At 37.5% G+C, this 18,780-nt stretch overlaps 1 protein-coding gene across 1 annotated transcript; it reads left to right on the top strand.

The window, feature by feature from the left end:
• The first annotated feature begins 603 nt into the window (after positions 1 to 603).
• On the top strand, positions 604 to 17,150 carry irf3 (interferon regulatory factor 3). Its single transcript, XM_053511726.1, has 11 exons — positions 604 to 823; positions 3,012 to 3,220; positions 3,990 to 4,167; positions 6,288 to 6,316; positions 6,412 to 6,466; positions 6,578 to 6,646; positions 8,977 to 9,243; positions 9,348 to 9,453; positions 13,562 to 13,836; positions 15,053 to 15,174; positions 16,803 to 17,150. The coding sequence occupies exons 2-11, from the start codon at positions 3,056 to 3,058 to the stop codon at positions 16,917 to 16,919; spliced, it is 1,383 nt and encodes a 460-aa protein (XP_053367701.1). The 5' UTR covers positions 604 to 823; positions 3,012 to 3,055; the 3' UTR covers positions 16,920 to 17,150.
• Positions 17,151 to 18,780: the final 1,630 nt, after the last annotated feature.

Below are 18,780 nucleotides of genomic sequence, written 5' to 3'. Positions count from 1 at the left end.
CATCACAAAACCCCCTGTGGGTTATGCAGAGGAAACAGAAATAAGCGATCCGTTCTCAATGACTCTTCTAGTCCGAGTCGTTCATTCTTTTTGTCACGTGACTCCCATAGACGCTATGCAGTGCAGTACACAGGAAACAGAATAGAACGGTTTCAACGAATCTTCAAGTCTTTTGTCACGTGCAATAGATTCAAAAAGAACGAACGACTCAGACTGGAAGATACGAGAGGTGAGCTACTCGTTCTGTTTTCTTATTATATGTCCTTAGCTGCATTTTATTTTATTTTTATTCCTGGAACTATGACCAAAACGTGTTGGGGGTCTTTGATTGAAAATGCAACACTTTATTTTATTTCTTATCAAAAGAACGAAATGAACTGAATGACTAAAAAAAAAAAAAAAAAAAAAAGATTCGTTCATTTTGATGAACGAGATTCAAGGAGCCGAGTCACAAAATGATTCTGTAAAGAATGTATACACACTTCACACACATTGCGAGAGAGAGAGAGAGAGAGAGAGAGAGGCGATGACGTTGTTGGAACTTGAAAGCGAAACTGATAGAGGCGGATTTCCCGAGAACTCACTCACTCACCAACTGCGCTCCTGCTCACTACCTCCGCGCACTTCTACTCAGTCTGTACACTACTTCCCCTGTGCCCTCTGTAGTGCCCTATCTGATCCACCCTATTTTCTACTCGCCCGCAGGAGTCGCTGAGTAATCAGACTGAATTTCCCCGGCTATACCTCCACACTCGGCGGGAAGCGGACCGTCTCATTACGCATTTTGCTTTACACTCCTGCGATCTCCAGTTCTCCTCATGAGGTAAGTGTGTGTGTGTGTGTGTGTGTGTGTCCAGTTTGTATAAATCATTGACGAGTCAACGATCAAGTCGATCAGTTTTACCATGTGTGCTTGCGGTTTAGGCCCCAGTCTGTAACGCAGGTCGATACTTTCATTCATACTAAATAAAACGGGTTAGAAATAAAAACAAACAAGGTTTGTTTGTTATACTGGCGGTAGGGAGGTATGACGTAATCGTTTAGAACACCAGGCACGCGTGTTCCCTTGATCTTTCCTGTTTGATCCTGTGCTTTTTGATACGTTGTAGAGTGAAAAGGTTAATAAATAAATACGTCTTATTTGTTTCAAAAGAAAAGGAAGAAAAATCATGTAAAATATACACAGTTATACAAAAGAACTGTAAAGTATAGATTAAGTGTTTACAATAAAATTCTGTAAACAACAATAATAAACAGAGATATTTGCAAGGAATAAACTTTACATATTGCCTAAATAATCAGGTCTAAAGTCATATATTCAAATTGTAAGTCAACAAAATTTACATCAGGAGTATAGTGCAACCGGCACAGTGATGTAGTGACTAGCACCGTGCTCTTATCTTCCCCTGGAAAAAGGTCCCAGGCAACACATGATCCTGAATAGGAAAAGCACTATAGAGAATCAGTTAGACAGAGTGAGTGAGTGAGTATATAAGAAGGTTTTGCTGTATATCACAATAGATCAACAGTTGCATTAAAAAAAACAAAAAACGTAGTGGTTGACGCTGATACCTTAAACTCCCACGATAAGTAGTTTGAATCTTATCTACTGTTCTGTGTGCGTTCTTCCCGGGCGTGGTTAGTTTTCTGCGGGAACTCCAATTTCCTACCGTAGTCTCATTGCCGTTTCCAAATAGCTTGAACATTGTAATTGGGCGCGTGGTTATATGTGTGTTGTTGTTCCCTGTGATGGGTTGGCACTCTAGTCAGGTTGTACCCTGATATCCCTGGGATAGGCTCCCTGGGATAGGCTCCAGGCCCCTCAAGACCCTACACAGAAACGGATTCATAGTGAATAAGTGAAAGGTAGAGAGTGAGTGATGGGTGGATAACGTTTTTTCTATTATAAGAACTATTATAAAAATATGAATTTTTAATAAAATATATTACTACGGTACATATATACATTATATATTTATATATAGTGTATACAGTACATATATAACAGGCAATTTGGGAATGCCAACTAACCCAGTCATGTGTTTGTCTGTGGGAGGATTTTCTTTTTATATTCTTCCCTAGAACTGGGTCTTGACACAATATGACTAATACTCTTGACCTCATGACTTTGTTTTCACTTTGACATACACCATCTATGGGATTACCTAATGTAGACAGGTGTGTGTCTTTCCTAATTATGTTCGATGAATTTAGTTGGGCACAGGTGGAATCAGACAGTAGAAGTATCTCAAGAAGCACTGATAGGAATGGGATGCTCATCTTTGAGTGTCACTACATGTAGTGAACACTACATCAGCTCAGTTCAGTCTTTATTCGTCACACAGACATTACTACACAGTAATTTTTTTTATTTTTCGCATAACCCAGCTTCTTGTTAGTAGGCTGGGGTCAGAGCGGTGCCCTGGAGCAGACAAGTTTAAGGACCTTATTTAAGATTGGGCCAATAGCCACAACCAATCCACTGAACCAACAATATGTGCAAATAGGATATTTAACAAAACATTTTAAACATCTGTTTTAGCTTTGGCATTGTTCAGTATTTGAAAAAAATATTAAAATCCATGTCAAAATGAGTGAAAACATGATAAGTGCAGGGGTAGCTCAATGAGTAAAGTTCTCGGGCTACTGACCAGGGGGTTTCAGGTTTAAACCCCACCACCACCACTAAGTTGTGTAATTAGATAAAAATGTAAGTTGTTTCGGAGAATGGTTTCTGACAAATGCAGTAAACTTAATTCATAAAGTGTAAAATTGATTAATTTATCAAGTTAAACTTGAAAGTATACACTATCAGTGAAACATCTGGACACAGCATCTAATTTCACGCTGTTTCTACTTTGTAAAATAGTGCCGAAGGCATCCAAAATAAGCAATAATCTCTTTTAAACAGTTGCTGTAGAGATGTTTCTGCTACTTATGCTCTGTGGAACGCTTTTCTTAGTGCCCTTTTAATAATATGCGTTCACTTTATGTTTATATGTATATTGCAGCTAAAAAATCTGTGCTGATTTGTTGAGCTTAACACATCAGCCCAATGGCTCAGCCAAAACCGCTCTTCATTCCCTGGTTGAAGCAGCAGATCGATAGTGGACAGTACCCCGGCGTTCAGTGGGTCAACCAGGAATGCACAAAATTCAGCATTCCCTGGAAACACGGTTTGAGGCAGGACTCGAACAGTGATGACATCCTGATCTTTAAGGTAAACCGCTATTGATAATTTATGTTTGGCCTTTTTATAATTCATACAGTAGGTGATGTTTGTGACTATAGTTTTTTCTACTATAGTTAGGCTAGAAGTTACAAGTTAGAACTCTAGCGAATAGTGAAACAATTAATTATATAATAACAATTTAATTAATAATAAAATAACATATTAGCTAGCATTACTGTATGTAGACTAGAGCGTGCAATAGTATTAGAGTAAACCAGATAACTTTATAGAGAACAGATATATTTATTATTAATAAACGGATTTATTTCTTGACACCAAAGAGTATCAGCTTATATAGAGAGCAATTTTTCTTTTAAAATGATTAAAGCACTTAAAAATACAGAAATAAACACATAGCTTAAAGCATGACTAGATCAACAGTGCAAATGTAATGATGTATGACGTATAAATGTATTCTAAATAAACAATTATTTTCATGTTAAATTTATTACTAAATTTTTTAAAAATATATATTTTTATTATACATTATATTATATTATGTTTTTGTTGTGTTATATCATATGGTATGATATGTTATATTATGATATATATTTTTATTATAATTATAATTAACATTGTGCAGTGAAGGATGAAAAAGCAGTATGACTCTTGTGTCCGAATCTCACAGTATAGTTATAAAATTTCCACCAACTGAAGAACAGTCAACCCAAGAATCGGTTGTGTATTCGGGTTAGGCTTGTTAGTTTGTTTTTTCGTCCTAAGTCGTTTTTTAAATTTTCTTTCTTTCTTGGCGTAGGCATGGGCTCAGACGAGCGCGGGTTCCAACGGCCAGATCGCAGGTGACCCCTCAGTGTGGAAAAGAAACTTCCGCAGCGCTCTCCGAATCAAGGGCTTCAAGATTGTGGAAGATAACAAGAACGATACTGCTAACCCTCACAAAATCTACAGATGGCCAGATGACACACATTCTGTGGGTGAGAAAGGGGATGAAACAGGATGCGATATTGATATGTTCTGAAACTGTACCTCCCGTCTTACACTCGTCCTGTTTTTTTGCACTTTAGTGAGTCTAGCTGCACGCACAGAGACTATGTGCTGTTTTATCACGTGTAACGTGGGGTATTTTGAGAAATAATAAATACTGACATATTTAATGTTGAATAAGCGTGAGTTTATACTATCATTTAGAAATGTAGTAATGTAAGGAGATTTATTTATCTATGTAAAGCATACAGTTCATCTGTTTTGCATCTGTTCATCTGAATTCAGTATCTGTTTTGAAAAATAAAAAATAATATAATAATAAATAAATAAATTAAAGATAAATAATAATAATTATAAAAAAATAGATATGCAGTTAAGGGGCTCGTTATAGTCAGACGCACTACAGCAGTAAGACGTATTGTGGCAACTTGCCCATGTGGGTGTTTCCCTGTGGTATGAGCTGCTTCTTGAAGTTAGTCTGCAACTTCTGTGCCACACGCACATGCACTTACTATTCATTTATAAAAATGTTTTATACATGATGAAGCTTTACTGACTGGCTATAAAAAGTAGAAAAAAAAAAAGTTCCAGATTTTTTTTTTCATGCATAAAAAAGTAACCATTGTTCTTGATTTTAACTTTTGGAATTACTAATAAGGCAGAACTGAATGCGAAAATGCTGTCAGAAATTCCCATTTAGCCGTGATATGGCCAAAATTTGTGAACACCATCACTCTCAGATGTGGTTCTTCCTCAAACTGACACCACAACTTTGAAAGCACACGATTGTCTATGATGATGTTGTGCTCTAAAGGAATTACAGTTTCCCTTCACTGGAACTAAAATACTTAAACCTGTTCCAGCTAAACAATACTCACTTTAAAAAGGGATGGAAACGAACTGGCAGTCAATCAAGGAACAATCCAGGAAAAACTCACTCACTCATCGTCCATACCGCTGTATTTTGTGTGCAGGGTGTCAGGGGGCCTGGAGCCTATCCTAGGAGGTGGGGTACACCCTGGACGGGGTGCCAATCCAATCGCAGGACACACACACGTTCACACACTACGGGCAACTTAGGAACAGCAGTTAACATAATCTGTATGTCTTTGGACTGTGGGAGGAAACCCACCAAGCACAGGGAGAACATGCAAACTCCATGCACACAGATCCCTAGGTGGGAATCGAACCCAGAACGTGGAGCTCAAGGCGACAGTGCTAACCACTAATCCACCGTGCCACCATGCAGTAAACTATGGCTTATAATAATATAAATGGCAAGTACCATTTCAGTGCAAGCTAGTATACAATACTTTGTGAGCTTAGCACTGGCTAGTAATTTATTAGAGCTAGATAATACACTCACTGAGTTTACATGTCGTTGTGTTAGTTTGACTAAAACCAGTCTAAAATGTGAACATGTGAACATGCTAGTCTAAGAGAAACCATACTAAATCAAATTGTTCAGACTAGCAGACACAGAAACTGCCGTCGGGAGTCGAGCTTCTCTATAGCTACACACATCCCATGTTGTACCTTTATCAATATGTGGGAGGCTCCTAGAACTTTAGGGAGAGGTTGGATGTATATACTGGAGGTATTAAAATAATAAATCATTAACCTTTGTTTCTGCTGGTTAGGTCTTACTGCTAGATAGTTGGCAACGTTGATTTTTAAAAAAAATTTTTTTTTAATCCCAATACCCCCCTCACTCCATGAAATGATGCTTTCATGGAAAGTTCCTACAGTTATTGGGGATATGGTTTGCTTTGCTAAAATATAAACTAATTTGTCATTTAAACTCCCTTCGACCCTGACCAGAATCAATCAGTTACTAAATAGATGTGGACGATAACTAGAATAAATGTATAATGCAGTCCTGCACGAACACTTCATACACAGCTGTATTCATGAATGCACCGTTTATATGTTCTGCCAGCTTCAGATCTGCCCACCAGAAAATCAATTGTACGATTAATTAATGTTATTAATCACTGATTCTTTGCAACATTTGTACACTGTTACAGCAGAAACATATTGCCATATTGCTTATATTGGAGGAGTTTTTACAAATGGTACTGATTTTCTTTGCATTTTTGTGTTTCCGTAGCATCTACTGATGGTTCCCCAGTGGGTAATGTGAGTTTTGTTTTTATCTCCTTTTCCATAACTTAATATATTACTTGTGTAATGTCCTAACTACTTTGTTGGTGCTATTGTTTCATGTCTGCTAGATTGACATTTCTCCTGTCGATACCATGTACCTGGCAGAAGAGGACTTGTTTCCAGGTAAGATGGCGACTCTAAGTGTCATGTGTGCTCGTTTCTGTTCGGGTTGTACAGTATTATTTGTTTCTTTATAACTCATCCTATCACTTTTGGTTCTGCTTTGATTCTCAGGTGGAAGCACGCAGCCTGATTTGTTGCAAATGTGCCTTGCAGATCTGAATATTGTTGACTCCGATCCAGGTACACAAGATTAATAAAGGAAAATGTTTACATTGTATGTATATAAGAGTAATTATATATAAGGGAGAAATGTGTTATGTATTGCGTATTATAAGGATTTTTTTGCTTTATACGTACTCGTCACTTTCTTAGGAATATCATACTGTACTTAGGCAATATAACATGAGAGGGAGTTCTGTTGTGCTGAATATCGGCACGGCTGTAAAGCCAAACATATCCCAGGGGTGGAACTAATTAAGTGCAAATGGCAGAGCTGATGACCGACAGGTAGTGTAATTAAAAAGGGTAAAAGTAGTTTTCAATTCTTGCTGGTACTTTTTAGCAAAAGGGTGAGGAGAATAAACCATGAAGGTGGTGGACAGTCCTGAGAAACATATGATATTTACTTTATATTTCCATTTATTCCACTTTAGAATATCAGCTCCAGCTGAATCCCAAATAGCGCAAGGTAGTGAAAAGGTAGTGCACTATGTAGGGTGTACCACAAGTAGTGCCCTTGTTCAGGGGTTCAGGCATGTTCAGGATGATGGGTAACCAAGGCTCGTGGCTTTGATCATGACTGCGATGATCAAAGCCCAGCCCGTATTGTGCAAACCCACAGAAAAGCCAGTTACTCATGGTAAAAATGGTAGTGCTGTACAATTATTTTTTATAAAAATTACAAAGGCAATTTATTCCAGGTAATATAGGCAGGAATTGATGTAGAATTCGTCAATAAAGTAAATATTTGTTTTTATTTTAATACTTTGAGTTAAATAAATATTGGACAACAACAATGAGATCATTTTTCTGTCAGCCTAGATAAGTACACGTGTATACAAAAGTATCAATTTAATAGTGAAATATCAAATGATCAAAGAATTGCAATATGTTTTAAAATAATCGTGCGGCCCTAAAACCGCCTGAAACACATGCGCGTACCACATCTGAACAAAATCAGGGTCACTTGCAAGTCAGACAGCATGAGATGAACACAACTTAACCAGGGTTTCAAAGATGCAGGAACTGCCCTGGCCACTGCAGGGGGCGCCGTCATATCAAGAGTCAAAAAACTCAGATGAAAACTTTTAAATATAGTTTCATCCATATTTTAGAGTTTGAATTAAAAATGCACAGACAAACATACCCTGTTTAAGTATCTAGTTCCTTAAAAACATTTCTAGGTTTTTAAAACTGCACTTGTTTTCATGCTACTGCAGTTACTGAATAATGCATAGTGTTGTTGAGTAATAAGCTGGAACTGCACACTGTGGTCACTATCTATGCAGCTTATTCGTGCTTCTTTTACAAATGAGGATACATTTACACCAACCTAAGGATGATAATATTGGGGTTTTAGCAACCCATGACCTGTAATGGTCCATGGCCCCACCCCGCACCCACACAAAACATTTACTGCCATCGTCCTGGATCTGGACACCACAGCACACTCCCAGAGACCCTATGGAGCCACTTCCCGAGGGACCAGAGCTGCCATGTTGGCACCATGGGGTTTTAATGTCATGGTCCATCAGTGTAGCTTGGGAATTTTAACTATATAGTGTCCTCGATCTAACCTACACAGTAAATTTAACATTCATACAAACATACATGCATACATAAATATATACTGTAGATTAGACCACAGATACAAAAGACAATGCATTGTATATAATATATATTGTTTTACTTAAAAGCTTAATAGAAATTTGGTTAATGCTAGCAGTGTAAGCTTGGACTGGGATGGAACAGGGCAAGAAAAAATTTCACGTGACCAGGATGTGCAAGTGATCGGTCAGATATGAAGCTTGTAGGACAAAAAAAAAAACATCTAATAATGAGTCATATTTTGGGGCATAGAACCAATAACTAATGTACTAATTGAATTAGTTTGTTGTTTATAGTATTGAGGTTTATTTTGGTGGCACGGTGGCTTGCATGTCCAGGGTCAGGGTTCGATTCCCACCTTGGGGTCTGTGTGTATGGAGTTTGCATGTTCTTCCCATGCTTGGTGTGTTTCCTCCCACAGTCCAATGCAGACATGCAGACTAAACTAATTGACGTTCCCAAACAATAAATACGATGGTCACCATTGGCCTCCACGTTTCCTAGATGGATGGAGGTTCAGATTGAATTAGAATAAAAAAAAAACATTTGACATGATTATTTGGAGCACTAAACAGACGCAGAAAGAGATGGCAGTGTCATTGTGACACACACCTAACACACTAATACATAGTCCCCCGACATACTGTAGGCCCTAAAATATAGTCCCTCTGTACATCATAATGTTTCATTCAACATCTGCTAGAAAGTAAACCTTCATCTGTTCGGTATGCATTTATTCACAGAGTTGCCTGGTAATCCAGTCTTCCTGGAAGATTCACCTCACATGAATCCGATTCCCTGCGACGCTCCATTTCCCATTCAGGAAACTTCAGGCATGAACCACTTTTCACCAGTTGGTGGTGCTATGGCTGGTGTAGGACAGCTTCCTCCTGCTGAAGACACGTTAATGTTTGGACAATATTCTCCGCTAGAGGGCGCCATCATGGGTACACAGGAACACGTTCACCAGGCTAATCATGAGCCTGTTCAGTCAAATTCTAATGACTCGGGTATGACTTCCGCCTTTGTTTAACAAATTAGAGCAAGTTTGCATCTGTGAGCTCTTAGATCTAAACTCACCATGTCTTATTGCCTGTCTCTGTCTATGTTTTAGGTGAAAACCAATTCGGGACCCATTTTCAGGTGAATGTTTATTACAGAGGGAAGCAGGTGTTAAGTCAGTTGGTGGAGAACGAGGCTGGTTTCTGTCTAGTGTTTAGGTAACACGTAAGCGCTTTATATTATATTTCTTTACTATTAGCTCTTTCATTTTATACTTTGCTAATTATGTGCCTTAAATAATGTACTTCATTTTTAGATGAAAGATTAAGCTTTAGTTTCACACGAGAGGCAGTTGTACTTGATATGAGCACGGCTGTGATGCGCTCTTAGGCACGAGGGCACAGGTGGACAATCCCTCGTCCAAGTAGTGCCCTTGATCCACACCAAGTAGTGCCCTTGATCAGGGGTTAGAGAGGGATTTGGGATTCAGCCTTGTCTTAGACGCTAGTTAACTTTGTAGCTTGCATTAGCCATGAGCAGAGCAACAAAGGCAATTTGGAATAACTTCAAAGTCAGATTACTATAGAGACAGATGACAGTGTTATCAGGTGTGTATTCTTGCTGACTGGTTTTGAATGTGGGTTTTGGCGAGCAGCTACTCTGTTCGCTCTCCAGTACTGCGAATCATACAGATTTACTTCCACCCATGCTGCGACTGGCCGTTAGTGCAATTAATGATTGTTAGAGCACCTCTGACATGGAGCGATACATATAGTTACTAGTACTGTTATGCTCTATTATTACCATGCGCGGAATGTCTCTTGTCCAATCAGATTGCTTGGTAACTAACAGATGGTTCAGGGGCAATTCGGAACGACTTCAAAGTCAAATTACTAATTAGATGTGTTTTCTTGATGAAAGTGCTTCCATGACTGGTTTTGAATGTGGAATGTTTTGATGACGTACTTCTGACGTACACATGCAGGCGACCGACAGTTAGCGTACTTAACGATTGTGTTGCTGAGTAATATGTACCGTAGCTAAAGTTAAACATCACAGTATTGTTACCACCACATGTTGAATGATTCTCGTCCAATCAGATTACTCAGTTTAACTGTTGTGTAATGTCACATACAGTAGATGTGCTACACTCTAGATATTCTTTCAGCTGATATTTAAGACTTTTTTTTTTTACTGGATTCTAATCTGTAAAAGTATTTAAGGTCATAAGCAACTTGAAGATCATTTTCTCATTTATTAATTATAGTTAAGCTAGGAATCCTGTGCAGCTCATAGTGTCTATTAATTGATCAAATGAATTTAATATGAATAATATCATCTATCCTTTTCTGCATCTTAAAAATGTTTTTTGCTCTTATGTTTTTTTATATTTTATGTTTTGTGCCAGAACTTTCGTTTTTTTTAGTTATTAATAAATTTTAGTTGTCATTTTTTCTTTCTCCCTTAATTTTTGCCATTAAGCAACAAAAATCTTTGATATCCCAAATGTGGCCAAACACCTAATCTAATATGAGTGAATCCTGTGCTTCTTTTTTTATTTTGATGTGGCAGTTCAAACAACAACACATTATTTTCAAACAAATGTAATTACATTGTTCTTTGCTAATCGATTTCCTTTTTTAACACAATACAGAACTAGGTAACGAAATAAAATAAATCCTTCCGACAAGGAAAAGGCATACCATAGGAATTACAATATTTTCAATTCAGAAAAGCAAAATCAATTGTTTTATACTTCCACAAAGTCTGGCTGTAATGGTTTTACATATTTAACCCACTTGGACCAGACTTTTCTAAACGCATTCTTTTGCAGACGAAAGAAAAAAGTAATCTTTGCCATAAAATAAATATCATTTACTATATCCATCCACTCTCGCATTGTAGGGGGTTCAGGAAGCAACCAACGTCTTGTAAGCGCTTTTTTACCAGCAGTTGTTAAAATTCCTATGAGGTATCTCTTGGAGGATCTTATTTGGAAGTTAACACTTTCTAAAAATAATGTGTAAAAGATCAAGGGCATTAAAGTTTTAAGTATGTTTTCCAATGCTTTATGAAGGCCTGCTCAGAAAGGTTTTATCACTGGGCACTCCCAAAATATATGCCAATGATTGGCTTCCCAAAACCCACACTGTCTCCAGCATTTAGTGTCCCCTTCCTCAATATGTGCCCTTTGTTTTGGTGTAATTAAGAATCTGATAAGGCATTTCCACCCAAATTCCCGCTATATGTGAGAGTTAGTATGAGTATAGTATTTCCATGGAAATTTATATACGTCAAGCCATTCCTCATTTGATATAAAAAAATTATCCTCTTTTCCCTATTTTTCTTCAATATATTCTGTAGAGTGATTTTTTTTTTTATCCTAAAGCCTTTACAAAATCTGGATATGACACCTTTATTTGAATCACCTTTATAAGCACCTATAAATATCTTTACAATTGGGTCGTCAAAGTCTGTTTTACTTTTGATGTTGTTTTCAAAGAGATTGCGTAGTTGGAAATATCTATAAAAATTATGTTTCTCAAGATAGTATTCTTTCTTCAAACTTTTAAAGTCCTTTAAATCTCCATTTTTCATAAGAGAATAGAATGTTGTTATTCCTTTTGAGATCCATGATTTGAATCTATAATCCAATTCTATTTGGTTTAAAATCATGGTCATAACCATTGAATTATTTGTGATTTACAATCCAATTTATACTCTTCTTTTATTATATTCCAGATTTTTAGTTGGGCTTTAATCCATGGGTTTTGCACCACATCTATAAATCTTCTCAAGTTTTTATGTTCCAAAACTGCTTAAATTGGGGGATCATTTATTATTCATCAATATCTTCCCACCTAGCTTTATACACCGTATTACATATGTTAATTAAATATTTAGTCTGCGCCGCATAAAAATAATCCCTAAAGTAGGGTAATGCCATACCTCCTTTTTCTTTTGAAAGCTGTAAGGTTTCAATTTAATCCTGGGTTTTTTCCCTTGCCAAATAAACCTAGAAATGACCTTATCTAATTCAGAGCAGTGTTTTGAGGGAATTTTTACTGGGAGAGCTTGAAACAGATAGAGATACTGCGGGAGGATGTTCCTCTTTGTTAAGTCAATTCTATGACTGAGGCCTAGGAAAGAGACGGCATTCCATCTATGTATATCGTCTTTGATTTTGGTTAACAGTGGGTCTAGATTTGCCTCTCCTAGCGTTGAGTTTTCTTTCGTTAAATGTATTCACAAATATTTCTGTGAATTCTGATGCCAATTAAGTAGGAATTTATCTCTAATATGTTTTAGAGGTGTATAATTCAAGGTCCAAATTTGCGTTTTTTGTATATTTCATTTATATCCTGCATATCTGCCGAATTTTTCTAGAAGATTCATTAATTCAGGAAATGAGTTAGATAAATAAATAAATCAAAATATCATTAGCATATAAAGCCAATTTGTGATATTCTTCATCTATACTGATGCCTGTTTTCAGTTTGCCTTATTCATTGTGCCAGAGTTTATAGAGCGCAAAAAGCAGCAGTGAAATTGGGCATTCCTGTCTTGATCCACGCCCTAACATAATGGTATCTGAAAGGTACCCATTTATTTCTATTCGCGCAGGTGGTTTATTATATATCGTTCGGATACTCCCAACAAAAATGTTGTGAATGCCTTTAACTTACGGTAAGCAACTTACGGAATCAAAAGCCTTCTCCGCATCTAAACTAATTAGAAAAGCTTCCAGTCCGTCTTGTTAAATATGACTTAATATCTGCAGAGATCGTCTAATATTATCATGAGTTAGTCTTTGAGAGATAAACCCAGTCTGATCGTTATGTGTTAATTGCGGAAGAATCTTTTCTAGTCTTCCGGCAAGGACGCTTGTAAATAGTTTTTCAGGATCAAAATAGGTCTATATGAATTGCTTTCTAATTTATCTTTTCCCTCTTTTGGGATAACTGAGATGACTGCCTCGCTTTGGCCACTCCATTGCAAGCCCGAAGAAGACTTGGTATTAATTCAGACCGAAAAGTCTCATACCACTCTGACGTAAAGCCATCAGGGCCAGGAGACCTCACATTCATCTTGAGCCTGGAGATGGCGTTATTTAGCTCTGTCTTAGTTATTGCAGCTATTAATATTTGTTTCTCAATTTTGTTCCTCAGTTACAACCGGTAAGTTAAGGGAGTTGAGAAATTGTCTAATCTGCTGCTCATCCTCTAGGTGTGGTTGTGTATACAATAATAAAGTTTTGTATTTTGTTTATATTGGATGTTTTAAAGTATAAATCCCTTATTCTATATATCCTGTGCCTCTTTTTAGGAATGACCCTAACCAACTGCCAAGTCCACTCCCTGCTGTGCAGCTCCCCGGCACAGAGTCTATACTGGATCACACCCAGGCCACCACCACCCAGACAATTTTGGATAATCTGGGCGGCTTGGAGGTGAGGCAGGAGGGCAGCATGCTGTTGGGATGTCGTTGGGGAGACAGTCGTATTTACTGGGGATCAGACAAACACGAGCAGGGGCCTACATCCAGAGCGGTCTCCAAAATCAGACCTGAGCCCATCTATTCCTTTAAGCAGTTTGTGCCAGGTGAGTGAATGTGTTTAAAGTGTTAGAGATGGAATAAGTAACCATTACAATAGTTACAATAGTGACAATTAGAGCATTACCGTGTAGCTGTAAAATTGTCATGTGATAACACAAAAAAAGTTGTCTATGGTAGCTATTATGGTCTAATTTTTAATACCTGTAAATCTCCCTGTGGCAGCACGGTGGCCGAGTGGTTAACACTGTCGCCTCGCACCTCCACGGTCCAGGTTCGATTTCCTCCTCTGTGTGTGTGGAAGTTGCATGTTTCCTCCGGGTACTCCCAAATATCACTCCAAAGAATATACTAATTCCTTTCTTTCGGATTAACCAATCCGCACACATATCGGCATAGCAACCCTCCCATTATTCTAACCAGGCTTAGGTCCGTTAGATCCTCAGATTCTGAGATCAACTACCTAGAGCCTTAGCTGCCCGACCCTTCATTACCATGCCATCCAGACCCCCCGAGACCCTGTTTACAGAATAAAGTGGTAGATGATGGGTGAGTGAGAGTAAACCCCAAATTATATCCTGGGGTCTGATGGTTTATGAATTGCCTAACTTGTATCATCCATGAATACCATGAATTGTTGTGTGATGGTTTTGTTATTTTTTAAGACAAGCGTTTTGTACAAAGCTAACTAGATTTGCTTGTGTAGGAGCCCGCAGATGCACATTCTCGCTGTTACCTCTGTGTGGCTGCAGTCAGGGAAAGCCCCGTCTGAGAAGAGTCGTTTGCTGTTTTTCTTTCGTGCTAAGATTTTTGCTCAGAAACTGAGTGCATAGAGATGCCAAAACACTTACGTCTACAACATATTTGCCAGACCTAGACTTCTGACTGAACAGATTACACTGAACTATTGCACAGATGTTAATGTCAACTCACTGGTACACGGACACACAGCAGATTTTTTTCATGACGGTAATTAAAAAGGATATCGCAGCTATTTTTAAATACGCCAGATTCCCCTATTACTGCCAAACCCTAGTAGCCGTGCAGTACAGTTCGAATATTATATTCTCTTAGATAGACGAATAACATTCTTATATTTTATACAACACTAAACAAAAGGTTTTATTTTTGTTTCAAGAATTCACATATGTACAGACATAGGCTTTTTTTTTTTCCACCAGATTTTCTTCTTCACAGTAGAAGGTTGTTGGACAATGACACTTAATGTCAGTGTGTGTGTGTGTGTGTGTGTCTTTCCACCAGATTTGATGGCATTCATAGAGAGGCATGGAAAGTCTCCTTCATACACACTCTACTTCTTTCTGGGACAGCAGTGGCCCGACCCCAAGAACAAACCATGGGAGAAGAAGTTTATCATGGTTGAGGTAATGTGGAGACTTAAGCTCTTTTTTTACTTCCAAATTAGGAGATGATCAGTTGCTGGACCAAGTTAAGTAGTGGGGATGCTGACATTTTCCCTATAACATCATGGTTTTACTGACCCTTGGTGTGTTTTATTCTAATTATACACGGGTGTCTTTCAATGCTTCCAGGTTTTCTTTTATCACGGAATAGCACATTAAACTTTTAAAACGAGTAGTAGTCACGTTTAACGTTGCCGAACGTTCATGTAAAAAGGTAGTTCCTGTTTTCACTTTAGCAGGAGCCGCTACGAAGTCATATAATATCCCTCGCTTCTTTTTTCATCTTCTAGATGAGTTGGGAAAAATCTCCCAAAAACTTACTGATTGTTACAAAGCACTGAAACAGGAGATGCCTTCCATTAATGATGATCAAACATTTATTAACAGAAAATTTTACACGACCCCTTATGAAATGTTTCGTTCATTTGTTTATTTGGTGAAATAATAACATATGCTGTGAATATAAACGAGGGCTCTTAATATTAACGCGTGAATGCATGTGATTAATCTAGTAACTTTGCGCATTACTATTTTTTTTAACACAAATAAATCCGTGTTCGTGCCCCCAGCCAGAGAGGTTTTCATTTAACATTTGTTAAAAGTTAATGTTTAAGATATTATAAAGCAGCATAATCAGTTCCATGCATTTCTTTATTCCAACATTGTATGTTTATAATACAAGTCAATCTGAGTATTTTAAAATTGTGATTAATCAGAGACTATGAATGTGATCAACTGTGATTAACTAGATTATTTTTTTAATCGATTGACAGCACTAATATAAGTTTAATTAGTTTAATTACAAATCATCCAGCTCTATTGTCCAAGCTGGTGAGAATTCAAAAGTGCTGCAATATACTGTAAGTGGAAAAAAAAAACAATATTTAATTAGAACACTTGGTCTGATCCAGCTTGTTAGGAAAAAAAGTTAAGGTTACTGTCTAGATGTAGGTTGTTTCTTTTTATTTTTATAGAGGGGGGAAATTAGAAGACTAAATTATTCCAGGATAAAAAATATTCAGGTTTTCTGACAGGTTTTCTAGTTGGAATGCCAAATTAGTTGATTTGTTTTGCTGGTAATAGAATCTAATCAGAGTCATACTCTCACTAGTTGGCAATCAGTTTCACACTTGACAAATCGGAATGGTTTAAAACAGTCCCTCACACATACAGTACTGTGCAAAAGTCACAAACCCCTGTTTCATCATATTTTGAGCCTTGAGGAATAGTTCTCCAGCCTTCCCGAAGGCTCCTATTTTCAGGCCAGTCCCTGTACCTGAGCAGTTTCAGAGAAATGTGTCTTGTTTGTGAAGCCATCTATAAATCATTTAGGCATAAAAAGCATCTAATTTAAGGCATGAACCGGTGCGAAACAGGTGCAGATGATGACAGATGATCAGGCCGGTGATTAGTGTACTGGTGATGCTGAATGCTGAGTGGTTGGAGCGGACGAGAGGGGAAATGAGGTTGCCGCTGAGGTTGAATCTACATAATATGATTTAAATGAAGATGAAGAAATGAGGGGTTGCTCAAAACTTTCACACAGCACTGAATTCACTAATCAGTTTTTCGCCTTCTCGGCTTGGCAGGTGATTCTCACGGCTCTGGAGAGGCTAAAGATGATGGCTTTGGCAACCGGCGCGACCTCATTACAGTCATCTGTGGAGCTGCAGATTTCCTTAGATCAGATCATGGAAATGGATTAGACGTCAAACGGCTGGAACATGGAGATAAAAGCACTTTGTAGAACTCATAAACTGTCATCTCCATGCGTAACTATCCTGAGATCACTGGAGCGGAAATGTTAACTTTATCTACTGTCTACTGTTGTTCTGCAAACCATGACAAATGTTTTTCCTCTCTTTGTCTGTTTGTAAGTGAATGAATTTCTGTGTGTGAGTTGGCCTTCAGTGGTTGCTGCTTTTATTTGGAATATGTGGGGGTGGGGGTGCGGATGGGGGGTGGGGTGGGGGAGGGGGGTCTGTATTTGGGTGGGTTGGCTGGCAGAAGTAGTCTGTACAAAAAGACGGAGAATTTTAGACACTGTTGTAAAGTGTCGTATAATAAGGGTATTTTTATTAGATACTACACTCATTTATAAAATGATAAATGATAAAACTTCTGTCTATAAAATTCATATTGTGACTTGAAACATACATGAAAAATGATGTCCTGTCTTATTTCATCCCCCAACAATGTTTTTGTAAAACAGCAAGGTCTGTTCTGTGCTATTCTGTGCTATGTTACATACCACAGCAATTTACCAACAATTAAAGAACACGTTACACTTTTTATGCATTCATAGCTAAAATAAACATCTTCAAAAAAGAATTACTCCAGAGTTTTTTTTAAATACATAACCTGAACCCTAACACTAACACAGGGTGTTTGTGTGGCCTTGCAGCTTCTCGTGCTTTTGTCTTTCCAAACCACAGGTGAGAGGTCAGTGGAAACCTTTACACCAGCAAAACCAAATACAACATTGTTCACACAGATGATCGTGCACTCCGTTATTTACGCGATGGTTATAAGAGTGGGGTTAAAACCACCATCATTGAAGTTGTTTTATTTATTGTTGAGTTTCTATAGTTATTCATCTTTTTATTTATTTTTCCCAACAACTAATAATTAATCACCAAATTTCCCAATAACAAATTATTATTTATTAATAATTATACATTATTATGATTATCATTAATCTCTAATGTTTATTCACTGACCACAACTGCTGACAAATCGGTGACAAACACCCCAAAAAATCAGTCAATAAGCAGTTTCACAGATGACTATTGTTCTATTATGTTTTGTTTTATTCTATTCTATTCTATTCTATTCTATAGAATAGTATAGCTCAGTGGTTAAGGCATTGGACTACGGTTCGGAAGATCCCAGGTTCAAACCCCACAACCACCAAGTTGCCACTGGTGTTGTTGCCACAATGTGTAATGAGATAAAAATGTAAGTCGCTCTGGATAAGAGCGTCTGCCAAATGCCTAAATGTATTGAGTTTCTTTTATATTCCATTTTTATGAACACACTTTTCAGTTTACAGTATAATCATTTTTGTTCACCCCTGCTAATCTGTTTAAGAACTCTACTTGTGTTTTCCCTTTTTTGTTATGTTTTATGGGCTTTCAACTTCACATCTTTTTCCCAGACTCTTTAACCATCTGTAAGGCAAATTAAACTTACTATGTAGTGACCCATGAAGCCCACATGAGGCTGCTATTGCTGCTATTGATGATTGATCATTGGAAACTATGGCAGTGATAGAACATGGAATGTGTACTGCATATGATGGTTGTATAGATAATAAGAAAATGGGAATAGATTAGAGGTGGAGATAAATAGTTGGAACATATGAATGATGGTTTCATACTTCTGTTGATAGCGCTGTGCAAAAACCTAAAGGACCAAATATTTTTCCTGTGATTATAAAAACAAGATGATCATGATTAACCATTAATTGTTGTGGATCTAGTGCATTCATTAGATTTTTCATTGTGCATTATAACAGATCACGGCCTTATTTAAAATATTTGCGACATTTAATTTTTTTTACCCCGG

Source organism: Clarias gariepinus, chromosome 14 (genome assembly GCF_024256425.1).
Source record: "Clarias gariepinus isolate MV-2021 ecotype Netherlands chromosome 14, CGAR_prim_01v2, whole genome shotgun sequence".
NCBI lineage: Eukaryota > Metazoa > Chordata > Actinopteri > Siluriformes > Clariidae > Clarias > Clarias gariepinus.
The sequence above is the reverse complement of the archived record's forward strand: the minus strand, read 5'-3'. Positions and strand labels throughout refer to the sequence as shown.